We start from the raw sequence: 24,709 nt of genomic DNA, 5'->3' as shown, positions 1-24,709 counted from the left end.
AGGCCACTCACTACCTGTGAACCTGCTCCCAGCCTCTCCCCTCCCCCACTGCCTTCCAGGGGCCCCTCCCCAGTAAGACAGAGGAAGAAAAGGCGAGAGGGTGGCCAGAGGCGTTGGCAGGGTGACATTTATTTGCCAGGATCAGCAGGCACACATTTAGCCCACTGACCTTCGTACACCAGAGCAGACCCACAGGCATGCAGGGAGAAGGGTAGGACAGCCACCAAAGTGCCAAGCGAGGGCTGGGACCAGTGTGGCTGCCTGCCCAGGATGTGGAGGGGTCTGACAAAGGGCACCTGCCAGGAGCCTACATCAGGAAACAGGAGCCTTATTCTACTTCCTCATCCCAGCACAAGCAACTCAGCATGGCTCAGGGGCACCTGGGCCGGTCTCTAAGCCCCAATAGAAGGGGAAGCAGATCAAAGACGTAAAAGGGGCTCCTCCCTATTTTGTTATTGAAGCAGGAAAGAGAAAATCTGCCTCTGTGAAGGGCAAACCCCCAAATCAGACTATGGGATACTGCCATGGAGCAGTCCCCCTGGGATGCAGAGGACTGTGGGCTGATCCTGAGGGGGGCCATCTGGGAAGAGCCAGAGGATATCAGCCCTCCCAGTTTGGCCCAGGGTAAGGACCCAGCTAGGCTGGTGCACTAGGTGCTGGGCTGCACTCTGCCCTCCCAGTTCTCATTGCTAATTGCTCCTCTTTCCCCATATAGGCTCATGGACTCAGCACAGGGCAACCCACTGCAGGACCCAGGAGGGCAGGAAATAGCACAAGTGTCTTGGGAGGGGCTTCCTAGGGACAAAGATGGAAGCTTCTACCCTCCTCATTCTTTTTAACTTCTGAGGACCCCCAGATCTACCAAGCAGTCCCCCCAGCCATGCGACCAGTCTGTCTGAAAGCATACTGCCCTAGATTTTTGCATTCTCTATACCAGCCTGTGTCTACTCCCAGAACAGTCCACACACTACAGGCACATACCTTCATGTATAGGAGCCTAAGACCGCTGACAGGGCCTCGCTGGAGGACCAGCTCTCAGGGCAAGGCCACCCAAGTGTAGGGCCTGGGAGAGGATGGGACCTACAGGGCCTGCCTGGGGGAATTGTGAGGCAAAAAGGGAAGGGGAAGGGGAACAGGGACCTCCTGAGTATCCCTAGAGCAGCATCCCACAAGGAACAAAAACTGGTGAAGCTAGCAAAAGACAGAAAAGCCACGAGGAATCCATGCAGGGGCTGGGGCTGGTCCTGTCTCTCTGGCCTGCCCACCACTCACACACATACACACAGGAGAGGAGACTGTTCTCCTGTGGCTCCCAGACATGCCCCACACTGGGAGGTAGGGGTGGGGGTGGGGAGGAGGGCATCATGCCAGTGACTCTATGTACAGTGAAAAGCCCCTCATCCACTCTCCCACCCTCCTGCCCGTCCCCGTCCCCCCACCAGCCTGCCCACTCAGCTGGTCTCCTCCCTCCGAGACTCCTGGGCAGAGCCAGCAGCCTCTTCCCCTTTGCTAGAGGGTGGAGCCTGGCCTGTTGTGCCCCCTGGGGCTATGCTGTCCGGCTGGGCCACAGCCGGCTCAGGGGTGGCAGCTGCCTTGGTGGCTGGTGTGGCACTGCTTTGGGTGGTGGGCACAGTGCTCTCTTCCGTGGCTGGCGTGGCTCTCCCATCAGTGGCTGGAGTAGCACTCCTGTCAGTGGCTGGAGTGACACTCCCGTCGGTGGCTGGGGTCATACTCCCATCGGTGGCTGGGGTGACACTCCCGTCAGTGGCTGGGGTGGTGCTGCCATCTGTGGCTGGGGTTGCACTACGGTCTGCGGGGACTACATTATCACTCTTTGCAGCAAGAGCAGCATCACCTGTTGTGGCTGAGGTGGCACTGCCCCCAAGGGCTGGGGCAGCTCCACTTGCAGCTGTGGCCCCACCCGCAGCCCCAGGAGTGGCAGTGTCTGTGGCTGGGGCAGACTGGGCTGCCGCTGTGCTGGACTGCTCTGGTGCCCGAAGCCGTTTCATAAGGGTGGTCACTCGAACAGCTTTCTGAAAGGAAGATAGTGAGAAAGTCCCAGAGTGAGGCTTACGGAAGCTAGATCCATACCTCGGCAAAAGCCAAACCCAGACCTTCCGATGCTGTCCCTGGCTTCCTCTGATCTCCCCAGGGCTAAGCACCCAGCTGCTTCAGGACACCTACTTAAGATAGTAGCTTAAGCCATACAGTGGGTGGAGAAAAGCCTGTGTGTGATGCAGGCCAGAAACTGTGGATGCCAGAAAGGCGGACTTGAGATCAGTCCAGGGAAAGAGCCATCCAAGCCTTACCTTCCATTTAGCCCTGGCAAAGTTCTTTTCAATTTGGGCACAGACACCATCCTTGATGTTCTTATCAGAAGCAGCATTGCCAGAAATCCTGGAAAGGGTGCAAATGTGTCTAGATCTGAAGGGGTATGGGCCTTCACGGAGAAACTGTGCAGCCCTTTCCTTGTGAGATCCGGGGATTATCAAGCAGACCCCTCAGGGCTGGCCTGAGCTCGGGCTGGCCTGAGCTCTGGCTGCCTCCCAACCCCCACCCAAGGCCTCAGGATGGGGGCTGCTAGGTGTGAGGAGAATAGAGGCCAAGGGAACCCTGACCTCTCCTCCCATCCTCCCCAAGCCCTGCTCACCACTCATGGGAGATGGCCTCTTCTGCAGTGATCCGCTGGTCTTGCTCCACCTCCATCAGCCTTGTGACCAGGTCTTTGGCTGGGGACAAAGCCAGGAAGAGGCTAGGCATGGCACCCCATCTCACTGTCTAGAGGTGATGGATGTGCTGGGGGGTAGGAGCAGAGTCCAGCAGAGGAAGCTGAGAACAGGTCCCCCACACCAATCCTTCACTCTACCCACATTCTGGGCACCTCCTCACCCGCCTGTGAAATGTCATCCCAGTATGGAGAGTCAAACTCATAGTCGCCTGCCAGGATCTTGCGGAAGAGATTCTTGTCATGGTTTTCGTAGTCATCTTCCTCTACCTCCTCATAGAAAGGTGGGTTCCCTGAAAGTCTGCATGGGGCCAGAGGGCAAGATCATCCAGGAAGGCCATGGACACAGACCCCCCCCTGGGGTATACCCCACCTAGCTGCAAGCCTCCTCACTCGCCAATCCACTCACAGGATGTACATGATGACTCCAATGGCCCAGCAGTCTACAGGGCGTCCATACCGCTGCCGGCCTACAACCTCTGGGGCTGCAAACGTAGTACCAATTGGCTGGTCAATATCAGGCCTGGCCAGGCTTGGTACCATTCACACCCACTTCCTGGGGACTTCCTTCCCCCCTACCCAGAGCCATTCCTTGAAGGCTGTCTACCACCCTGCCCCTGCCCCTCCACCCCTGCTTGCCAAGGTACTCGGGGGTCCCACAGGGCTCCTTGATGAGGCCATTCTCTAGCTTAGCCAGGTGGAAGTCACTGATGACAATCTTTGAGTTCTTCAGCCGGTTGTAATAAACCAGGTTCTCCAGCTGCTCCAGCCAGGAATGGCATGTGAGTGGGCAGAGAAAGACTCCATGAGGGGAGGGCCTCAAAGTGCTGCCCACCCCGGCACCAGACCGACTGCCAACTGATGCTCTGGCCTCACCTTGAGGTTCCTGTGCACAATCTTGAGTGAGTGCAGGTAGGCCACGGCCTCCAGGACCTGCCGCACCACATTGCTCGTGTCCCGTTCCGAGTAGTAGCCCTGGTCCAGGATCCAGTCAAACACCTCCCTCCCCGTGGCCCTGAGGGACACCAGCCCCTGAGCCCGGCGTGGGCAGGATCGGGGGCAGGGCAGGAACACTTGGGCAGATTGCCCACACCAGGTAGCTGGCTGGGCAAGGCGCAGGGACCTGGGACCCCAAGGGTCCAGAAAGGGGGCTTTCCCTGGCTTCAGAAGACAGAGGAATCCTGGGACCCCAGGCCCACACTCACAGCTCCAGGAAGATGAAGTACTCCTTGCGGGTCACAAACACGTCCACCAGTTGCAAGATGTTGGGATGTTTTACCCTGGCGGCAGAGACAAGAGCCAACAGTTAGGGCTGGGTGAACCCGTAAGAGAGGCTCTGGTTGCCACAGCAGACTAACTGGCCAGAGACTGGAACTGCATGAGTCCCCTGCCCTCAAAGCCTGGCCCTGCTACCTCCTACCCCACCGCCCACCCCCAAGCCCCAGACTTACATCTTGAGGATGCCTATCTCGTTCTTAGCCGCCTTCCGCACCTTGCGGCCGTCCCGCTTCTGGAACTTCTTGCAGGTGTGCAGCTTGCCCGTCGTCTTATCTTTGGCCCGGAAGATCTCACAGAACTCCTCACTGCAGCCGGCAGGCACCCCACTCAGCCCCAGACTCAGCGTGGGCTGCACTCCACTCCCCTTTCCCCAGCCTTTGCCCACCCACCCTTGCCCCACCAGACCAGCACTCACGTCTTGATGACCTGTCCCAAATCATATCTGTCAGTCACCTCCGACGGCTGATTATAGTTCTTCTTGTCGCCCAGAGTCACACACCCAAACGGCATTGCCAGGCTCTGAGCTGCAGGCAGGATGGGATCTGGATCAGCTCTACTGCTCCCCACTTCTCCCCACAACATAGAGGTTGCCTCTGGGGGACACCAGCCTGGCTCAGGCCAAGCCAGGGGCAGAGTCCGGGGCAGGAAGGGCCAGAGAGTTGGCAGGCTCAGATCCTACCCCTGCTTTTATGGCCACACCTCCAGCCACTCAGCTTGGCTGTCTGAACTACAAGCGCCCCACTTATGAAAAATGTATTAAACTGACATATCAGGGAATCACTTTACATCATATACACTGAAAAGAAGATTGATCAAATGATTTCTTTACATTTCAGCCATTTCGCAGATGAAGGGGGCTATAACCACCCATCCATCAGATAATCATCTCCGAAAGTCAGAAGATACCAAGTGTTGGCAAAGATGCAGAGAACATGAGCAATGCTAGTGGAGGACAAGTCTCCCCTTTGGAAAACAGGTTGCTAAAACTTTGGAAGTTGAACACGTCCTGTGAACCAGCAATCACACTGCTAAACATGTGCCCTATGGGAATGCACACGTTTGTGCATTAGGAGGCTCCTACAAGAATGCTCATACTCGCCATAGTCATAATTACTAACAACTTGGTCAACATTGTGATATTGTGTATGTATTATGGTATAGTCACACAATGGAATACCACACAACAATGGAAAAGCAGTAGCTACAGCGATACCCAACCACAAGGTGAATCTCACAGTGTTGAGTGGTAAAGATATAAATGAATGTATATACTATGGTTATGTGGAATCAATGCAGAGTTCAAAACAGGCAGAACTAACCTATGCTGTTTAAGGATATAAACATAATGGTAAAACTATAAAGAAAAGCTAGGAAATAAACACCATGAGTCCTTCTAAGAGAAAGAAAGGGGTTATGATTGAGTCAGGACAACTGGCTGATTCTGTTGGGCCAATTTCTGAACCCGAGTGGCAGTTTCATAGCTTTATAATAATTTGTAAAAACATACATACAAGTTTTAGCACATTCCTAGATTTTTGTTAATTTCACAATAAAAAATGTTAATAAAAATGATGGCCACCCATACTGAAGAATACTTGGTAGCTATTTAAAAAAAAGAGTAGATTGAAATATGCTGTGGCCAGTCTCCAAGATACACTGGTAAGTGACAAAGCCAGGAACAAGGAGGTGGGTAAAGGGTGCTGCTGTTTGGTAAATGTTTTAAAGTTTCTACACTGCTGTGCACTCAAATCCTGTTCTGGAAGGACAACTAAGAAAGTAAGAGTTCTCTTTGGGGCAAAGAATTGGGTGTCAGAGAGGCAGGTTTATATCTTTTGTTTATTAACTTTCTGTTAGGATTTTTACTATGATTACTTTTATGCATGTACCATGTTTCCCCAAAAATAAGACCTAGCTGGACAATCAGCTCTAATGCGTCTTTTGGAGCAAAATTAATGTAAGACCCGGTATTGTATTACATTATGTTATGTTATATTACGTTGCGTTATGTTACATTACATTACATTACATTACATTATAGAACCAATCTTATAGTAAAATAAGACCAGGTCTTATGTTAATTTTTGCTGCAAAAGACACATTAGAGCTGATGGTCTGGCTAGGCCTTATTTTCAGGAAAACACGGTAATAAGCACTGCATTCACGCACAGTACTTGGGGGATCCCTCAGAGGGAGAACCCCCATCCGAGTAGAGAAGCAAGGACAGGCTTTGAGGAAGAAGCAGCATCAGTGCCGGGCCTTAGAGGGGAAGGATTTTCCAGGAGGCTTGCAGGGCTGAGGGTCCAGAAAAGCGAGACAAGGCTGCCTAGAGCCTCACTGCCAGCGCCCACAGGATACCTGGGCAGTTCAGGTCCAGGGCAGAGGCCTCTGGACAGGGGGGGGTGTCCCAGGCCACAAGGGTGACCACAGTTGACTACAGTGGGCTCCAGGTACTCTGGCACCTGGGGCAAGGTACCCCACGGGCCTGCAACCCTGCCAGCCCAATCCTCACCTGTGGTGCTGAGTGGACCGGCTCCAGCACCCAAAGAAAAGGGACTCATAGTCTTTACTCAGAGGTAAACTTCTGGAGGGGAGTTGGGACAGTGTTGGGACCTTCGCAGACTTGACCCAGGCTGCCAACATAATGCCTGGTCGGTGTGACACTGGGGCTACAGAAAGCTCTGCACCGAAGCTGCATTCAAACTGCTCTGTCTCTGCTGACTGTGCATATTGTCCCTCCACACCGATTAGCACTTGCTGATCACAGGGCCTGGGCTGGGGCCTTGAATACCAGATGCTCCCCTACCCGGAGTCACTCAGAGCCACACGGTAGTGGAGAAGGGAGGAAGCCACCACCAGAGGAAGGAGCTTGGGTCAGGGGGACTCTGCCAGCCGGCATCAAAGGCCAGGACCCACACAAGCCCCATGGCTGCTGCTTGCTTCCTCCCAGGCAGAGGCATCCACTTCCCAGGGGTCACAGTCCTGAAAGTTCTCTCTCAAATTTGCCCTCAGCATCAGGGAACAGATTCCACCATTCCCTCATCTGGGTTGTTTGGGCTCAGGGAACACTAATGCATTTCATCAGCGTGATTCCAGCCAGGGCTCAAGCCATCTTGTGAGACACTGCAGAGGCGAACAAGAGAGCTTTGAAGATCGTCCCCGACTGCGTGTCTTTGCCACCATGGTCACAACATGCTCCTGTGTCTGCTGGGGAGGAGCATGTGGCTGGAATCCCACTCTCACAGCTGACAGCAGAAGCACAGCCACCCACCACTGCCGGCCACCCATCTTTATGCCCTAACAATCGGAGGGGGGAAGGGGGTGGGGGCTACATCAGTCCTCCCTTATGTGCAGCTATTCCCTTCCCAGGCTGGAATCCAAGGCTATGTACTGGGCAGGAGGGTGGTACCTCAGCCTGCAGGTCCCCCAGGAGGGCTGGGAGGACCCGTGTCCCAGCTCTGTGGCTTTGCTTACACCATTCCCTCTGGCAGGAGTGCCCTTCCCCCAAAGCCTCCCATCAGTACCCTATTTGTCACAGCAGAGTTATTTATAACATGAAAAAAATCAGCAACTACCTAAACATCCAACAACAGGTGACTTGCCAGCTCAACAATGTCCACTCCATGGCAGGACGTGTGGACACTGCCCATCTTGGCCTCCCTGTGGAACAGCCTCCACCTGAGCCAGGTACCGGCAACAGGGCTCAATCTCTTCTTTCTGACATTATACCAATCTCTGATTTCTGACATTATAAGGTTGCTTGTGCAACAGATTATCTAAATCAATCCTGAGGCTCCAGACTCAAAATGGCCCTTCTCTGAAATCCCTTCCACAACCTCCACCTCCCCCCACCCCACCCCACTAGCTCCCTGCTCTGACGCATGGCGTGGGAGGTTCTCTATACGCCTGTCCCTGATCTTGGCCCAGCTTTTCACCATGAACATGTATTTGTGCCCATAGGGACCAGGGCTGCTCTTGAGGTCTGTCTCCATCACCGAAATCCGGGCCTCTGCTCAGTCACATCAGCCTGAAGCCATGTCTTAAAGCTTCATGGCCAGAGCTGGGACGGATCTGCCTCCCCCCTACCAAGGCTGCCCTGATCCCAGCCAGTCGCTTCTTCTCACCAGTCTCACTGTGCTCACTTGCTTCCACCCCTAATCTGGCCCCAGGGCAAAGTGAGAAGAAAGGGGGGGCCTTGCAGATTAGCGCCTTGGTCCCCTCTACCCCCTCCATTGTACCATCTGCCACCCACCGCTGCTGCCTGGGAGGCTGCCGGTATATGCACCAAGGCCCTAGCACCTGCCTGCAACAGGGTGGGGCCCTGGTCTGGAAGCTGGGAGAAGCAGCCAAGGGACAGCCTCAAGAACTGGATGGCCGGGAAGAAAGGGGTTTGCATTTCTCATTCCCATGGCCTGGAGAGCCCAGACTCAACACCCAGTAGTGGAGAGCTCTCCTTCCAGCAACAGAGGACCTGGGCTCTGCCTCAGGTCCACACTGGACATGGGAGAGCACAGGAGTCCCATTTCCCTAGAGATGTGGCTTTTCCCATTCTCTGCTGAGAAACTAAATGGTGTGCACAGGGGGTTGTCCAAAGGGAACTTGGGGAAAGTACAGAGCAGGGTACTGCCACTGCCCTCCAGCTGGTTCTAAGTCAGCCTGAGGGCCAAGCACTCTCCAGTCTGACCACTGGGCTCAGGCAAACGAGCCTCAGGCAACTCTGAGGGAGCCCCTGCCCATTGGTGCCCCGGTAATAAAGGGTCCTCTAGGGACCCTACTGCAGCCTAAGGCAAGTCTGGCCCAGGGGAAGCCTGAGTGGGACAGAGGCCAGTCCAGAGGCCCAGAGGTCCCACCTAGGGGTCATGTCCCCTCCTCCACTAGGGTCAGCCTGGTTCAGGCCCCACCTTTCTTAGCCATAAACAGGAGTTTCCTGCTGCCCTGCTTCTCTGCCACGTGGGGCTCCAGAGCTTGCAGCAAATCTGGGGAGGCCAGGAGGGGCCCAGGAGGCCTCCAGCTGCCTCCCAACAACTGTGGGCAACACCTCCCGATTTAGTGGCAGCTGTGAACACCAGCCTGCGGGCACACACACACACACACCCATTCCCTGCTTTCCTTTCTCAGGGACTGGGGCTGGGTTTGCAGTGGACATGCTCAGGCCCGAGCCCTGCAGGCCCACTGCTGAAGCCTCACCCGCAGGACCAGGGGAAATAGAGACCTCACTCTCATGGTCTGGTGTCAGGAGGCAGAGCCGAGCTTCTAGCCTACCATCCAGCTGCTTCAGGAAACTGGGCAGGGGGCTGCCTTGGCTGGGCCTCATGCTCTAGCTAAACCATGGTCCATAGTTCCTGCTGCTGACCCTCTGCCATCTAATGAGGAAATGTGTGTGTGTGTGTGTGTGTGTGTGTGTGTGTGTGTGTGTGGCCTCCAGTCTCAGGGGTGGGTATGCCATCCAGTGCTGCCATCAAAAAGTTCAACCCTCATATGCAGGCAGAGTCAAGAGCCAGCTGACCCCTCCTGGGCACCTTTGAATCCTAAAGGAAAACCCACTGGGGTCCCTTCTTCCCTGTGGGTGGAGGAGGGGAAATGCAGGGGAAGGCTCTAGAGCAAACGGTTACAATGGTGATGGAAGTTTTAAAACAAGAGGAGGGGGAGGGAGAAGTGTTGGCCAAACCCCTTCTCAAAGAATTCCCTGAGGCTTTGACCTGGTTCCTTCCCCATGGGTTCTGTGACCCTGGTCCCTATCAAGAAAGGGGAGGTGGAGGTACTGAGAGACTTATAAAAAGAGAAAGAGAGACATGAACACAGAGAGACAAAGGCACAACCTGTGATGGAAGGGAAGCAAAGAGGCGACAGAGTAAAAAGGATGCAGCCACGGGGGGGGGGGAGGTGAGCATCGGGTTCTGAAGGTGCCTATGGGTGCCCAACAGAGCCCTAGGGCCTCCACGGCCATGTGCTCTCAACACCTGGGCCAGGAGCTGCTGCCTGGTACCTGGACTTTGAGACTGAACCCTCCTGTACCCCTTACACATGCAGGGAACCTGGTGAGGGAAGCACCCTTAGCTTGAAGGAAGAAGCCAGCTGCTGCAGTCGCCTAAGTCAGAGCAGCTCCTCAGCCCCTCTCCCCGTCATCACAGCAGCTTAGGTAAGGCAGGTCCCACGTGGGGAAGGCACCAGTGTGGGGGATGGAAATGAAGCTCGGAGACCTGGCTGCTTCCCTTCACAGCCCTCCTCTCAGCTGGCCCAGCTATGCCTGGACTCCCCAGCCACACCCCCGGCCCCCTTCTGCTATCCTCTCTAGGCCTTAGGTCCCCAGGGCCCCTCTTGCAGCTCAGCCTAATTCTCTGCCACTGCTGTCCCCCTCCCAACAGTGGATCCTGTCAGGAGAGCCAGAAACAGCACCCTAAGCAACCTAGAAACAGGAAAACAACTGCACAGCCCCACCTCCCCTTGCCTTAGTTTCCCTGGATGGAGATCATGGACTCAGTGGCCTTCTCCCAGGGCAAGGACTGATTGATTGCCTGCTAGTGAGTGGTGGCCAGGATATGGACTGAAGAGGAGGGCCAGAGGTGGATATGGGAAAGGCAGCCTATGGCACCTAGGGGTCCACACCAAATGCTGTAAATGGAGAGGGACCTCTGCTTGACACTGAGGGAAGTGGAGACACCATTATCCCAGATGAGGAAACTGAGGCCCAACACACAGCTAAAGCTGACAGGAATCAAATGAGAGGGGAGGGCACCAGGTCTCTGCAGGTGGTCCTTGGGGGGTTCAAAGACTGGGCCTTGGAGGAGGGTGGCAGGACAGGAGCTGGACTGCTGTAGACTGAGCTTTTGGTGAGGGACAGAGGGCCCTGCTCCCCAGGAGAGAACCCGGTGGAGCAGGCTCTCCTAAGGGGTGCAGACAAAAGCAGTTTGGCAGAGCTATGGGGGGCTGGGAGAGCCTAGGGTCTCTGCCAGACATTACAGGTTGGGGAAGGCAGAAACTCACTGGCTTATTGTCCACCTGCCCCGGCCATGGCCCTGCTTCCCACCGCGGTGCCACCCTGACCCCCTTCCCAGTGCTGCTGACTCGCCCCCGCTGGCACAGCAACACACATGCGGGAGGCACACGTGTGAGCACCAAGCCCCGCACCACCCAGCGAGACATGTGTGTCCCCCACCCCCACCACCCAGCGCTGAGTCGGTGTCCTGGACCCCGGCTGGGCCCCACGTTAAGGCTTGAAAACTGGATCTTGCCTCGGGCGCTACTGGTCCCCAGGGGCTTGGAGCCCCCTCCCCCACTCCCGCAGCCCCGCCCAGCCCCCTCCAGGTTGTCGCCCATAAAGAACTCTCCGTTGTCATGGAAATTAGTGACTGCTTTGAGAGAGGGAGGGGGGCGGGGGCAGTTGGGAGGGGCTGGAGGCGGCTCTGGGAGTCAGGAGGGTCCACTCAGCCCTCGGCCCCTACCCACCCTCCGCCCCCCGCCATGGGGCACCACAAATGTCCGAGGGTTAATGTTTTCACAATTAGTAGCCCAGCGAGACGGGGGCGGGGTGGACAAGGTGAGGGCGGGGGGAGCGAGGAAGAGGAGATTCGCCTGGACTTGAGGCTCAGAGGCTTCCCCTGGGACCCCAGAGCTGTCAGAGGTGACAGGCAACTTTAGCCCAACCCCGCACGCGGGCCCCCAAATCTGCACAGCCTGTGTGCTCTGCCCCCGCAGGGGCCCCAAGCCTTCGCGGGTCCCCTGTACATTAGGCGACCAGAGACCTAATCCCCCAAGACCTCACAACGTGCGTCCCAGGGACGCTCCCCCGCCCGGCCCGCCCTCACCTGCAGCGCCGGTTGATCACAGGAAGAAGCGATCGCGGGCTCAGTGGGGGCTCCGAGGGCTCCGGGGTCAGCGGGCAGAATCAGCTCCGGGCACGCGGGCCAGACGCGGCGCCAGCTGCAGCCGCTTGGGCTCGCGAACCTCCAGCATCTCCCGCCGCTCGCCCGCACCGGATTTGCACCCCGGGCCGGGGGCGGGCTGGGGGCGGGGCCTCCCTCAACCGGCTCCGCCCCGACCCTGACCGAGCTTAAGGCCCGAATCCCACTCGAATGCAGGCGGACCAGGGGTGGCAGCGGAGTCGGTGAGCACTGGGCTGCCCGGCCCGGGCCAGGCTATCAAAGGGCTCCCTTAGGCCCTGGGACTGACTGCGCCACAGGGCTTATTGGAGGGGCCTTCTTCCTATGCCCATTGTAGGGGCTGGGGAGTGTGAAGTGTGGGGAAAGCCTGAGTCCTAAAGCTGCACAGGAATCTCTTGGCAGGTAGTGTCCCGGGGGGACTGGCGCTCTGCCCAGCTCCCAAAACCTGACCCTAAGGGTGGAACCCGCTTAGAAGAACCAAGTGGACAGTCGCTAGCGCAAGCTGCGCTATAGACTAGCATCCCGTAACTAGGAGTGGGTTGTGCAAGTGGCCAGTGGGGGCTCCAGACCATGGTGGCAGTCTCCTTTCCACCCCAACCTCCATTCCTGCAAGGCCAAAATCTTTCCCATCACCAAGTTCCAGCCAGGGTGGCTGGCCCAGTCTGTCCCTACTACGTAGCACTGAATTTTTCAAGCTATAAAAGTCACCTATGGCATGGTGTGGAATCTGCTTTCTTCCCAGTTATATCACCCTCAAACACTTCATGAGCAGAATCACCATCAACGGCCTGGGCTGGGATGTGGGGATACAGGAGACCTGGCCCCTGACCATACCCAGCCTCTGACTGGAGGAGGCTGAGAACTACCAGGCAGAAGCTTTAAAGGAAGTCCTTGGCCATTTCTCTGTCCCTTGTTGGGGAGGCACATGGACCCAGTGCTTGCCCTGCTCCCCTCACAAGCCCTGAGGCCAGTATCTGAAGGCCAGACTTAGGCTTCTCGGTGCCTGGAGCTGGGGGATCCACCCAACCCAACCTTTCCAGCGAGCCTTCTAACCCCATCCTGGGTGCGGCCATCTTCAAACCCTTTACCATACTGAGTCCGTCTCCCCTGCATGGCTCCCCATGCTGCTGACAGAGTGACTGCCCATGTGAGGAAGCTGGGGCTGGGGCTGAAGGGCTAGCCTGGCAAATGACTGTGACTGTTCAAACAAGGCCCCTCAATATCTTCCTACAGAGGGATTGTTAAGGAGCCCTTCATTTCCTTCCCTGGCTTTGAGTCACCTGTCCCAGGCCAGGCTGGTGCCACCTCTGAGTGGTCTCAGTCATGGCACCAATCCCACTACTAGGTAGGAATCTCCTTGCAGGCTGGGCACCTGCAGTGCAGAGACTGTGTCTCATCTCGGTATGCTCAGTTCCTGTCTGTAGAATGAAGGAACAGCCTAGCATGCAGTCCTGCCTCCTGTTTGCCCGCTGTCCTTGAAACAATGGCTCTCTGAGTTGGATGGTGCAGCCGAGACATGGTTTGCCAACCCCACACATGTCACACGTGTTTTCTGTCTTTCCATGACCTTGGGGTCATAGATATCCAGGCATGGAGAAGCTGAGCTGAGGAGAGGCTGGAACAAGGGACTTAGAGGCAGGGGAAAAGGTGGCTGCGGGAGCCCTGCCTCCTGCTGGCAATGCTCCACCTCTTCTTGGTCCTGTGCACACTCCATGTGTCTGTGGGTGAGAGCACGTGGCAGGGTATATGTGCACACGTGTAAGTGTGTCTGTGCGTTTGCGCTCTTATGCTGAAGGAGAAGGCATTAGCACAATGTGTGCAGTGGTGCCCAGGGGCACGTGTGTCTGCATTCTGTGTGCACCCAGGCATGCTTGCTCGCACGTGCTCACGGACGCTATAGCTAGTCTCTGGAGCCACTGGTCCCTGGAGACACTGGTCCCCTTCCTGCCTAACACAGGCCTCGGATTGTGGAGATTGAATCAGGGTTGTGAGGGCAGGACATGGGAAGAGGCTGGACTATGCCCAGCGGCAGGCAGGGGCTGTGATGACCCTATGTCATCGGTTGTTTCTAGTCGTCCACCTAGGGTAGCCCCTCACTCTCAGGTGGGGGGCAGTGGGGTGCGAGGGCAGGGAGGTGTAGCCAGGTCTTTGCTCTCTGTGGAGAGGGTAACCTAAAGACACGAACCCAGGGTTGAGACTGGGCCATGGCTTGTCCCTCAGTCTCCACCCAGAGAAGCACAGGCAAGGCAGGGCTTTATTGTTTTGGCTTCAATCTCCAACTGCCCTCTCTGGGCAGGAAGTAGCAACACCAGCTGAGGGCTCTTCCAGACTATGGACTGGACGACAGAGCTTCATTCCTACCTTCCCTTTCAGAGCCAGACAAGGTCAGGGGCTGTGGCTTCTAGCCACCGCCCCCCCACCCCCTCCCCGGCCAGAGGGATAGCGGGAGGCCCTAACACGGGGCAGTTTGGGGTAAGAGCAAGAGCAATTGGCTTTGGCATTGCCCCGTATCCTTTATGAGGATCTCCTGAGGAGGCCTGTACCCTGGCCATGCTACGGGCAGGGGCTGCCTGGGTTGGAAGGCTGAAGAGGAGAAGGGAGCCCAAAGTTGACTGTTCTGGCTCCCACCAGAGCTAGATAGTCAGAGAGGCAGGATAAGGTGCGAGCTCCTGTATCCACAGAGCATACAAAGCAGGTCAGAGCCTCACCCCCAGCTCAGGTTGTACCCCACCCCTCAGGGGCCAGGACTTATCTGCCCCCTACCCTAACTTCCTGCTCCAGGGCACCAAAGCCAGCACTCCTATACCCTCATATTCTGACTGGTGGACAGAAACCCCTGCCAACCTAGTGTAGAGCTCCAGCCAAGGTTCAGACTTTAGGAGGTACCTGCATTACCAGGCCAGCTACCCCAAGAAGCCAAGACTCTGACAGGGACTGTCCTTTGGGGACACCAAATGCTCCAGGCTCCCAGCCATCTTTGGAACTGTTGGGCTGTTGTCTATGTTGCTGGTCTCAGCCCCCCTGTAGAGGGCCCAAGATGGGGGAGGGCAAGTAGTCTTTTCCTCTGGAGCTAGGGGAGGGGGCTGCCCCCCCATGACTCACTCCAGGCTGTGTGGGTTATTACATTATGTTTGAAATTGCCATGGCAACCAGCTGGCAATCAAGGGTAATTGCGCTTGTCGCCAGGGCAACGGGGCAAAACCCACAGCAGCCATTCTCTGTGTTTGCCCTTGGGGTTCAGTAAAGGTCAGGTGAGACCAAAGCCAATGCCAAGGGGCTCTGGGGCTCTCTAGAAAAGGCTGCCAGGACCCATGGAGTTCCAGTGTGCAGAGGCAGGGTGTGCCTTAGGAGTGCCAAGACCCCCATCCCTGACCCTGTCCCGGGACTCCTGCCCTTTCCATACCACCTTGGGCCTAAAACATGCCACAGTGCTCAAAATAAGCAGAACCAGAACTTTTATGTGCTCACAGATGGTACTTGTAGATGGCCCGTGGGCCCTCCTCCTCATACTCACGGCGGCTGAGCCACAGGCTCTGGAAGGAGTCCTGGGATGCCATGATGGAGCCTCCAATCCAAGCGGCAACAACACGGTGGGGAGAGTCCAGCACAGTGGCACGGGGGCCCAGCTCCTGTCTCAGGCGCTCAGGAAAGCCTCTTACCAGGGTGCTGCCACCGTCTAGTACCACATTGGCCAACAGCTGCTCCTGCTGCTTGGCCTCCAGCTGGCTGATGCTTAGGAGGGCTAGTTGTGCGAGGCCTGGCTGGTTGAGGCCTAGCAGATTGGGCTGGAAGAGGGCCTCAGGGCAGCAGAAACACTCAGAGCCCAGAGTGATGACCTGCTTGTCTGGAAGCACGAAGTCCACCCCGGCCTGACCCTGGGTGCGGGCTATCTCAGCTGTCACATCCATGGCCACGTAGCAGCAGGCCTCTTTAATCTGTGTGACCAGCCCTGCCTTGGGCAGTGAGTGCCCACCTGCCAGCAGTAGCTGAGCCATGTATTCAGTGAGGTCAGCACCAGCCACATCCAGCCGGTAGGTGTCACGTGGGGCCAGATCCCCACTGAGGATGGGTGCCACATAGGATGTGCCATAGCCACTGCCCAGCACCAGCCCAGTGGTGCGCCCATAAGCATAGAGCGCCAGCAGGGCCTGGTGCACTGTCTGCATAGCTGGCACATGGAAACGCTCAAAGAGTATTTCGGCCACCTTTTCTCGGTTGGTGCTCGGGGAAATGGGCGAGTCGGCCACAAGTACTGCCAGCTGTTCAGGCTGCATGCCTAGCCTGCAGTAGAACACGTGCTGCCACAGCATCTCCAATGCATCCCAGTCAGAGACCACGCCTCGATTCAGCACTGAGTAGGATCCCTCTCGGTTCTCAGGCACCGCATACCTGGGCTGGCCCTGGACTAGCTGCTGTAGCAGCTGGATGCATGAGGGCACCACACTGAAGACATGGTCCTCTCCAGCCAGTCCACACTTGGTGAAACCTGTGCCTGTGTCAATTACCACGGCTGCCATGTCCTGGTAGGGGCCCAGTGAGTGGCGGCGAAGCACTGGGGACTGTTCTGGCAGAGCATCCATGGTGGACACCAGCTCATCGTAGGCCCCGTGAAGCAGGCCAAGGTGTGTGACCGTGGTCGAGTCTGTAATGTCTTCAGCTGTCAGCTTGGACTGGGGACCCTGCACCTCAGTGCCCACCATGGCCATGGGTAAGACCTTACAGCCAGTGCCAGGTGTGGTGAATGTAACCGGGGAGAGCTGCTGCTCCTGGGACCCGTGAGAGCTGTCATGTTGCCAGGATGAGAGCCAATGTGTGCTGGAGCTTGGGGCAGCACTGGTACCCACCTTTTCTCTGCTCACATAGACACAGATTTTCTCAGGGTTCTGGGGCACCCGAAGTACCCCCACATGGGTGGGCAGACCCAAGGACTCACTTTCCTGGCACAGGATGGAAGCTTGGCCAGGCTCCCTGGTGGTAGGGGGGTCTCTTGAGAGGATTGGCTCTTTGGAGATGGGGGGTTCTTGGAAAAAGGGAGACTGCCCAGTGAGAGAAAGCTGCCTGGCAAGAGGTGTTCCAGTGAGAGGGGGCTGATCAGAAAGGGGGGGCTCCTTGGTGGAGGGGTGCTGCTCAGCTAGGGGAATCTGTCCAGAAAAGTGGGTTTTCCTAGGGAAAAGGCACTGCTCAGAAAAGGGAGGCTGACCAGTTGGAGGCGGCTGTCCAGTGAAGGGATGCCACTCAGCTTGTGGGGGCCCACCACCAAGGAGGGCCTGCCCAGTGGCTTCAGCCCAAGTATTTTCAGGGTGAGCAGTAATGACCTCTTTCTGGTTGTGGCTGGCTGTATCCTCCTGGAGCAGGGATCTGGGCATCTCCTGGGGTTTGCTTGAAGGAGCAGGCTCTGGAGTCTGCTCTGAGTTCACCCACTGCAATTTCTTGGCCTGGATCATCGAAGTGTCCTGCATCCCAGAGGCATCCAGCATCCAGATGGTGTGACCAGATTCATTGTTTTCAGCATCAGATTTCGATGAGCCAGGATCATGGACATGGCTCAGTATCCTCTCCCCAAGTTGGAGTGGCATCCCCAAGGCAACAGGCCCAGTGAGCATCCCCACCCTGATGGGTGTCTCAGTACCAGGGGAGTCCCATGACTCCAGGTTAAGCCTGGCCTCCTTGGGCACCAGGGCCACCTCTCGATAGCTGCCAGATGAGAGGCTGGAGGGCACAGGGCTGGCCAGCATGGGCAAGGTTGGCCAGAAGCTGGAGCGAGTGTTATCAGGGGAGAGGATGGGCATAGCCAATGGTCGGGTGGATAGCATATTTTCAGAAGCATAGACGGATGGGTGGCTGGGCATGAAGCCCACCAGCACTGCCCGTGAGCCCATGGGGTCATGGCACAGCAGCCCCAGCGTGGTGTTGCCTGTGGCCATATCAAACACTAGCACATGGTCTCCCACAGAGTCCTGGAGCTGGCAAGTAGGGGCACTGGAGGAGGGGATATGCATGGCTTCCCTGGGAGACTGGACTGGAGACTGCTTGTGGCCAGTTACTTGGTAGGCAGAGAGTGGCACACTAGAGCAGGAGTTGTTACCAACATTCAGGGGCTGCTGGTCTGGCTGAGACCTGTAGATGTCCTGGCTATTCCTCGCGGACTCGGTAGTGCCTGAGGTTCTTGAGACTGGTGTGGGGCTGCCTGGCCTACAGGTATAGACCAGGGACTTCTCTGCTGGGTTCTCGGGCTGCTTGGGTAACACCTGCCTTCTGGAAACCTTGAGCTCCTGGGCATGGTCTGGGGACTCTTGTAGAGTGGGTGGTGGGGTGGGAGGTTTCTCCTGAGAACAGAAATTCACTTTGTCTTGGCAGGATGTGACCACTTTGGAAGACTCCGAGGGGATTGACCGTTGGATGCCACGCTTCCTGAGCAGGTTGTCTTGGGACAAGCCCTTGGTGATAGCAGTGCTATCGGTCATGTGGTCAGGGCTGCAGCTGTAAGGTTCAACTGCTGCTGGCATTGGGGTTGCATCCAGAGCTGGAGTATTTGCCTTAGTTGGAGTTGGAGGAGCCTGAGCTGGACATAGGCACTCACCCTGGCCCTGATCTTGGGCTGGAGCCAGAAGAGGATCTTGGGCTGCAGCTGAGCCATCCTCCACTGAAAGGCAACAGGGTAGCCACTGGCTCTTCATAATACCCAAGGGGACTATCTGGTCGGGGCTGCAGGGGCCTTTGCCCCAGCCTACCAGGACTTTTGCTGGAGTCTTGTCCTCCCTCGCAAGCTGAATCTGAAATCGGGAGCAGCAGAATCCATGCTGGGCCACGTCACTGGTGCTGTTATTGCTCGTGCACAAGGGTAAGGCCATGGTCCCATTCTCCATGACAAGATGCACTTGGGCTCCCACGATGGCGCTTGGAATCAGGCTAGTGGAGGCGAGTCTCAGGGCATCCTGGGAGGCCAGCTCATAGCGACACTGGGAGCTAACCTCAGCAGGGTCCTGGAGTGCCTGGTGAATGGACTCAGGGGTGTGGGCCTGGGAGGCTGGGCCACAGGCCCCATCAGTGATGGCCTTGGTAGATAATGACAACCCCTGCCTGAAGTATTCAGACTCTGAGTTTATCCATGGTCCCTGGGACCCGCTGAGGCCACCGCCCAGTTTCTGGCTTCTGGATGAGGGGTGGCTCTGGGGGTCTGATGGATCAAGGCCCCCACCTTCTTGGTTACTTCCATAGTCCTGCTCCATGCCCTGGGTGCTCTTCCCCCACGTCGCTGCCATGGCAACCCCACACATCACAGCTGCTGGTGGCCTGGGGGTGGTGACAGAGTAGGAAACCAGGGGGCCCACCCCCCTGAGAAATGGGGGCCTGCCCAGGGAACCTTGGGAGACAGAAAGGCCCAGGGAGCCTGGTAAAGCCTGCCAATTCTAGGCCGGCCTGCTCTCCTCTTACCAACCAGGTGACCACTCTGCCCAGGCCAGCCTAGAGTGAAGGCAGTGCCCTAGAAGCAGGGGGGCAGTGTAAGGCCCAGGGAGAAATGTAGGCAAGGGAGACATTGAGGAAGCCCCTGGGTGCCCAGTCTACCTTAGATACCAGACTTGGCTCTTTCTCATTTCCCATTTGGCAACTTGAGACTCAGCCCTGACCCAGGGATGCAGTTCCAAGCATTTGACGTGAGGCCCTTTGTGGGCCCGGGAGACAGAAAAGGGTGCGAGGCTCAGGCTCAGGCCCACACTCCCCTCCCCCATGTTCCTTGTCTCTCACTCTAGGGACAGCAGCTCCTTGGCAATCTTCCTGCTCCAGATGGTTCTTCTCTGCCTGTGCCTCACAAAGCCCCCTCCCCAGAGCCACGTGTCCTTGAAACCTAAGACCAGTATCCCACAGAGGTAGGGATAGCAACTACAGGGGTGGGGGTGGGGCCTCAGCTCAGAATTCTCAAGTCAGAATGTTCTAGCTCTTGTCACATTGTGTCCAGTTCACCTTGGCCAGAATGCGGGCAGTGTACTGAGCATAGGATTAGGCTATGGTGAACACAGGGCCAGCCAAGTGGCAATTACAAGATGGGGCACCGTGGGGACATAGTAGTTACAGGGTTGTCCACACAGTGGGCACAGGACTAGTACACAGGGGGTTATGGTAGGCACAGAACTAGACACACAGTGGGCACAGCTGCGCATACAGTAAGGACAAGTCAGACAAGGGACAGGACATAGAATGGGCACCTAGGAAATAAACCATTAGACCAGGTGGGCAGTTCTACCCTCCATTTCTCAGATGGGCAAACAAAGGGGCAAAGAGTGGGACCTGCCTAGACTACCAGCCCTGCCCCAGACATGCCCTGCAACCACAGAGGTCAGGCCTAGGCAGCCTTTGGGGGAACTACCCACTGCCAAATGACTTGGCCTGGAGGTTCTGACCAGGGGTGGATCAGGCCCTCTCCTCACCCCCCACAGCTATGAGCTCTGAGCCTCCTCCCTCTGTCCTCCAGGACTGTGTCCTTTCAGGTCTCAGTCTTTCTGCCCAGGAAACAGGTTTGTGGAGAATGTAGCTATAGGCTTATCCTCTGAAGCCATGTGTTTTCACAGAGGTTAAAAATAGTGTTTACAGTGGCCATGGGTGTGAAGCGATGTGACCAGGGCCCAAGGCTAGCGTTGTGCTGTGTCTGTACCTTCCTGACTCAGCACTGGGCAGCGCCCACTCAGCCAGGTCTCAGGACCCCTGGGCCCCCCTCCCCCTCCCCCAGTTAAGAATGGGGACCGATTTCTCTGGCCACTGCTGCTCAGCACACACTATGGCCTAGGAAAGTGGCAGAGCCCAAGGGTCTGTGGCCTGCACGGGTGTGCATGCGTACACACACATACTTGCTGAGCACTATGAACTTCATTTATCTCTGCCTCCAAGAAAACTGGTTTTTGGGGGGTTGTTTTTCCCCACAATAGAGGTGCTAGTGGCAGCCTCTAGCACCTGTGTAGCCCTTGAGCTAGGCTGCACCTGGGTGGGCTGGGGAGACACGAAGGGAGGTCCTGGGAGCTTCCTGACTGTCCAACCACCGAGCCATCCCCATCTCCTGCAGAAGTGGAGACAATCTTCGTTTCGGGGCTGGATCTTTGTGAACAACTGACCTGAGGTGTCCTGGGGACGGGAGCAGAACCCGCTAAAAGCAGTGGCCTACAAAGGAAGGCCAGAGAAGGCAATCTGGAGAGAGGACAAGGCGCTTCCCACCTGGGAAGCAAACACCCCTTATAGCAAGAACAATGCCTGTTACTGATTGGCTGCCTTCCCCTGTGCCAGGCAGTGCTGAGCACTTGGAATCCAGCCTCATAGCTATTCAGTGAGCCAGGCACTCTCATCCTTGGTTTACAAATGAGGAAATCAAGGCACAGAGAAGACAGAGAATTCAGAGGTCTTAGCTAGTGAGTAGGAGAGCCAGAATATGAAGCCAGGCCACCAGGCTCAGGACCCACACTTTAGTAAACTATGGTGTGCCACCACTGGGTGACGTGCCCAGGACCATGTGGGCATGGATCCTGCTGGAGGGAAGCCAATATGCCTCCCTTCTGAGTGCTGCAGCCCCACCTAAGCTGTGTCCCCCATAGATCTGTTCTTCCTCTGGATGTCTTAGCAGGTGACCCACACCTGGGAGGGGGTATTTTTCCTATTGGCACCATTAAGCCAGTGCCCTCCCAGGAACCTGGTGGCGCTGAGTAGGGACCAGCTACACACCCTGAGGGACCAGGCTGATTCCTTTTGTACTCAGAATTCTTGGCTGGCTAAAACCCACTCCATTTTATCCATCTGAGGGGACAGGCATTAGGGCAACTAGAGGGGTTCCCAGGCTAGGGCCCTTCTGCCCAGCCCACAGGATCAGGTAGGGACATTACCCCTGTACCCCCTGCCCCCCCACATGTTTTTAAATAGTCTTTCACCAGGAAGAAGGGCATCCAATTCTATTTCTGATTCTAGAAAGTAAGGAGGGCCAACATGTTGCCATGGCAACCTGGAGAGCCCCTCCCCCAGGCTGAGCCCATTCCCCAGGCTGAGGGCTATCTGGGATGGAGGGGCCAAGAAGGAACTGGAAGGAGCTCAGTCTGTGGGCAAGGTCAGACAGAGTCTCCTCTGTGAGGACAGATCCCAGTATCCTCTCATACTTCACCTCGTCCCCTCCTGGTAGGCTTGGGGGGATGGTCCCAACCCCTGTGGAGAGGGTCAGACTTCAGGAGGTGGGCAGAGTCATGTCATTCTGAGAGACCCTTCTTTCCTGTGGAACAGGCTGGAACCCTCCCACCTAGGAGGCTTTAAGGATGGTGGGCAGGAAGGGCATCAGGGGCGGGGCGAGAAAGGCTCATTCTACTGGGAGCTCCATGACCAGCCAAGTCTCCCAGACCTGCTTCTCTGGTGCAGACATATTTTTGGCTCTTGTGTTCTCAGGAGAGAGCTCTGTCAAGTCCTCAGCCTCTTCCAGCATGCCTGCCTGTTCCTCCTGTGCCCTGGGAAAACTCTGGACCAATCTCCAAAAACCTGGGATCAGAAGGAGACTGAAGGGCTCCCAGTGCAGGCAGCCACTGGATAATGGAGTGAAAAGCAGGCCTGTTTCCCAGAGGTTCATCCCTGCCTACTGTCCAGGGGCTCAGACACCAGTCCTTCGGCCCAGAGGCTGCAGATAGTTAGGGTTTAGATCTGTGGAGAGAGGGCATTCCACAGCCCAGGTGAAGGCCCGCTTCTGAAAAGGCCCAAATGGATCCTGTGCTCCAACCCTCTCTGGGTACTGAGGGGAAACCAAGACCCCAAGATTTAGCCACGTGTACACTTGTGGGCTGTCTTGGACTGGGCCTTTGGGATCTGGGAATGCATCAGGAAAGGCAGGGAACTCAAAGCAGCTGGTGACCAAGATCTCAGAATTCAATCAGCTCTGAAGCCAGTGTGCCCTCCCTGACGCCACAAGTCCCACCAAGGCAGCCTGACCATGGAGACTTCGAGGCCCCAAAGGAGTCAGCTCCACCTCTGGGCTGTGTGGTACTGACAGTTCCAGCCAGGCATCGGTCCTGCTGACATGTTCTTCCGAGCTGGGGAGCCCCCTCTTCAAAGGGGGAAAGGAATCCTTTGGGTATCCCCAGTCACCCTGCCCACATGGGCTCCTGTTTTACTCTCTGTGACCCAGCCATCTGTTCTTAAAGTACCCTTCCCCCTTTACTGGGCCTGGGTTCCTCAGGGACCCTGAGGGAGGGTAGATCTCCTCACATCCCCTCTGCAGGCCTGGTTGGAGGTCTCTTCTCAGCCGTCCTGAAATCATGTGTGTTTCTGGAAGCACTGCTTTAGTTCCCACCTCTTACGGGCTCCTGGATTGGGGTCTGCTCTCAGGGAGGGTGAGGAGCTCGCCCCCAGCCCCTAAGCCAGCTGCGGCAGCAGGGTGGCTGTGCTACTGCCCTCCCTCTGGGCTGGTGCGGCTGGCCATCTTTCACGCAGTTACGTAAGCTTGAGTCAATTGGAGCTCAGAGCGCTTCATTGTGGGCTATTTTTAAGCTGTAACACATCACAGCAGAGGGGTCACTGCACTGAGGCTTGCAGGGAAGGTTGTTGAAACATCTGTTATTTAAATTTCCCTATGCCTTAGAGCTCAAAAGCCACATCCTCCTGGCACTCGAGTTCTGCCTCCCACAGCCTCCATTAGCAGTAGATTATCACCCCTCACTCGGCCGGCCGGCCGGACATCCCCCTAGGACTGGGGTTCTCTGCATCCTGTCTTCCTTTGGAGTCAGGAGGTGGAGATGCCAGCTCCTTCAAACACAGTGCCGCCCCCATGGAATGGGTGCACCGTGGCCAGGAGACCTCAGCGAAGCAGGGGGTTAGGGCTCACAGGTGACTTGGATAGTTCGAGGGAGGAGTATCAGGAGAGGAAAACACTGACAGAGCGCTGGGTGTGGAGCTGGCAGACCAAGAGTACAACCGAAAGGCAGCCGAGCCTTCAGGAGCCTTGGAAGCCACTCAGAAACCTCCTGGTCTCCCAGCCCATCTGGGGGCCTAGAACTAATTCTCCTTTCCTCACCTCCCTGGTGGCCTCATCAGGAATTTAAAAGCCTGAAACAGTTCCAGCTCCTGACACTCCAGATGGACTTGGGACCATCAGGCAGCTCTGAGAACAGACCTCAGAGCTTGGGGGTTGCAACATTGGGGGGAAGGGAGTTCAGCTGTGCCATGATCCAGGAGCCCAAGCACCTGCTTAACTGGGGCTCCTCCCTGGAGAATTCTGGCCCTGGAGGCTCTTGGCCCAGAAACAGGCCCAAAGTGCCACATTCTGGCTACACAGGAAACCCAACACCCCTTGAGCTCTTGCCTGTCTCCCTTCTCTGGGACCCCTCTCCTCACTAAGCTTCCCTTCCACCCAGAGACCCCCTTCCTCTCTGAGCCCCTCTCTTAGGAATATGTGAGCCAGAAGTCCATGAGCTGCAGAGGCTCAGTGGGGAAGGAGCCTCAGTCCAGCTTCAGAGAAACCCCTGGGCCTTCTCCTTATTCCCCACCCAGGGCTTGGCACTCTGGGTGACCCTTAGCTTCCCCAGGACGAGGTCAGGGCACAAGGACTGCAAGTCAGAGGGATGGAGATAATCCTTTCCAACTGGCATGGGTACCACAGCGGTGGGCATACTGCAGGACATTGCACTCAACTCTAACAGCCTCGGGACGACACAACTCTTCCCCACACACGTGGAGAGAAAAGGGTCACTGGTCGAGCATGCAAGGCTACAATCTCTTCTGCATCTGTACTAGGTGGGCAACAGAGGTGCAGTGGTAAACAGGCAGCAGAGTCCAGCTCTACCCCTCTCCAGCTCACGGGCCCCTGATCTTTGGATCC

General features: G+C 56.6%; 2 protein-coding genes across 2 annotated transcripts; both read right to left on the bottom strand.

Annotated features, from left to right (window-relative positions):
• Positions 1–109: 109 nt before the first annotated feature.
• CAMKV (CaM kinase like vesicle associated) lies at positions 110–12,113 on the bottom strand. Its single transcript, XM_019723822.2, has 11 exons — positions 11,806–12,113; positions 4,419–4,527; positions 4,177–4,308; positions 3,931–4,005; positions 3,602–3,740; positions 3,365–3,485; positions 3,135–3,210; positions 2,890–3,026; positions 2,651–2,729; positions 2,310–2,397; positions 110–2,033 (listed from the first exon to the last, which is right to left on the bottom strand). Exons 2-11 carry the CDS (start codon positions 4,511–4,513, stop codon positions 1,452–1,454), a joined length of 1,524 nt encoding a protein of 507 aa, XP_019579381.1. The 5' UTR covers positions 4,514–4,527; positions 11,806–12,113; the 3' UTR covers positions 110–1,451.
• A 3,231-nt stretch (positions 12,114–15,344) lies between these two features.
• Positions 15,345–19,289, bottom strand: LOC109443392 (uncharacterized). The gene is given in 3 exon segments (XM_088798891.1): positions 15,345–16,972; positions 17,045–19,069; positions 19,072–19,289. Coding segments are annotated over 3 exon segments (3,678 nt in total). The 5' UTR covers positions 19,097–19,289.
• Positions 19,290–24,709: the final 5,420 nt, after the last annotated feature.

Source organism: Rhinolophus sinicus, chromosome 5 (assembly GCF_057876585.1).
Source record: "Rhinolophus sinicus isolate RSI-liver-muscle chromosome 5, RSI-T2T, whole genome shotgun sequence".
Lineage (NCBI taxonomy): Eukaryota > Metazoa > Chordata > Mammalia > Chiroptera > Rhinolophidae > Rhinolophus > Rhinolophus sinicus.
Note: the sequence above shows the minus strand (reverse complement) of the source record. Positions and strands in the feature narration are given on the sequence as shown.

Bases quoted from the DNA above. Each gene is read 5' to 3' on its own strand.
- CAMKV (XM_019723822.2), bottom strand. From the start codon at position 4,513: ATGCCGTTTGGGTGTGTGACTCTGGGCGACAAGAAGAACTATAATCAG. The intron at 3,741-3,930 runs GTGAGTGTGGGC...GGTGTCCCTCAG, and splicing joins TACTTCATCTTCCTGGAGCT to GGCCACGGGGAGGGAGGTGT. The intron at 2,730-2,889 runs GTGAGGAGGTGC...CTTTGTCCCCAG, and splicing joins GGATGACATTTCACAGGCGG to CCAAAGACCTGGTCACAAGG.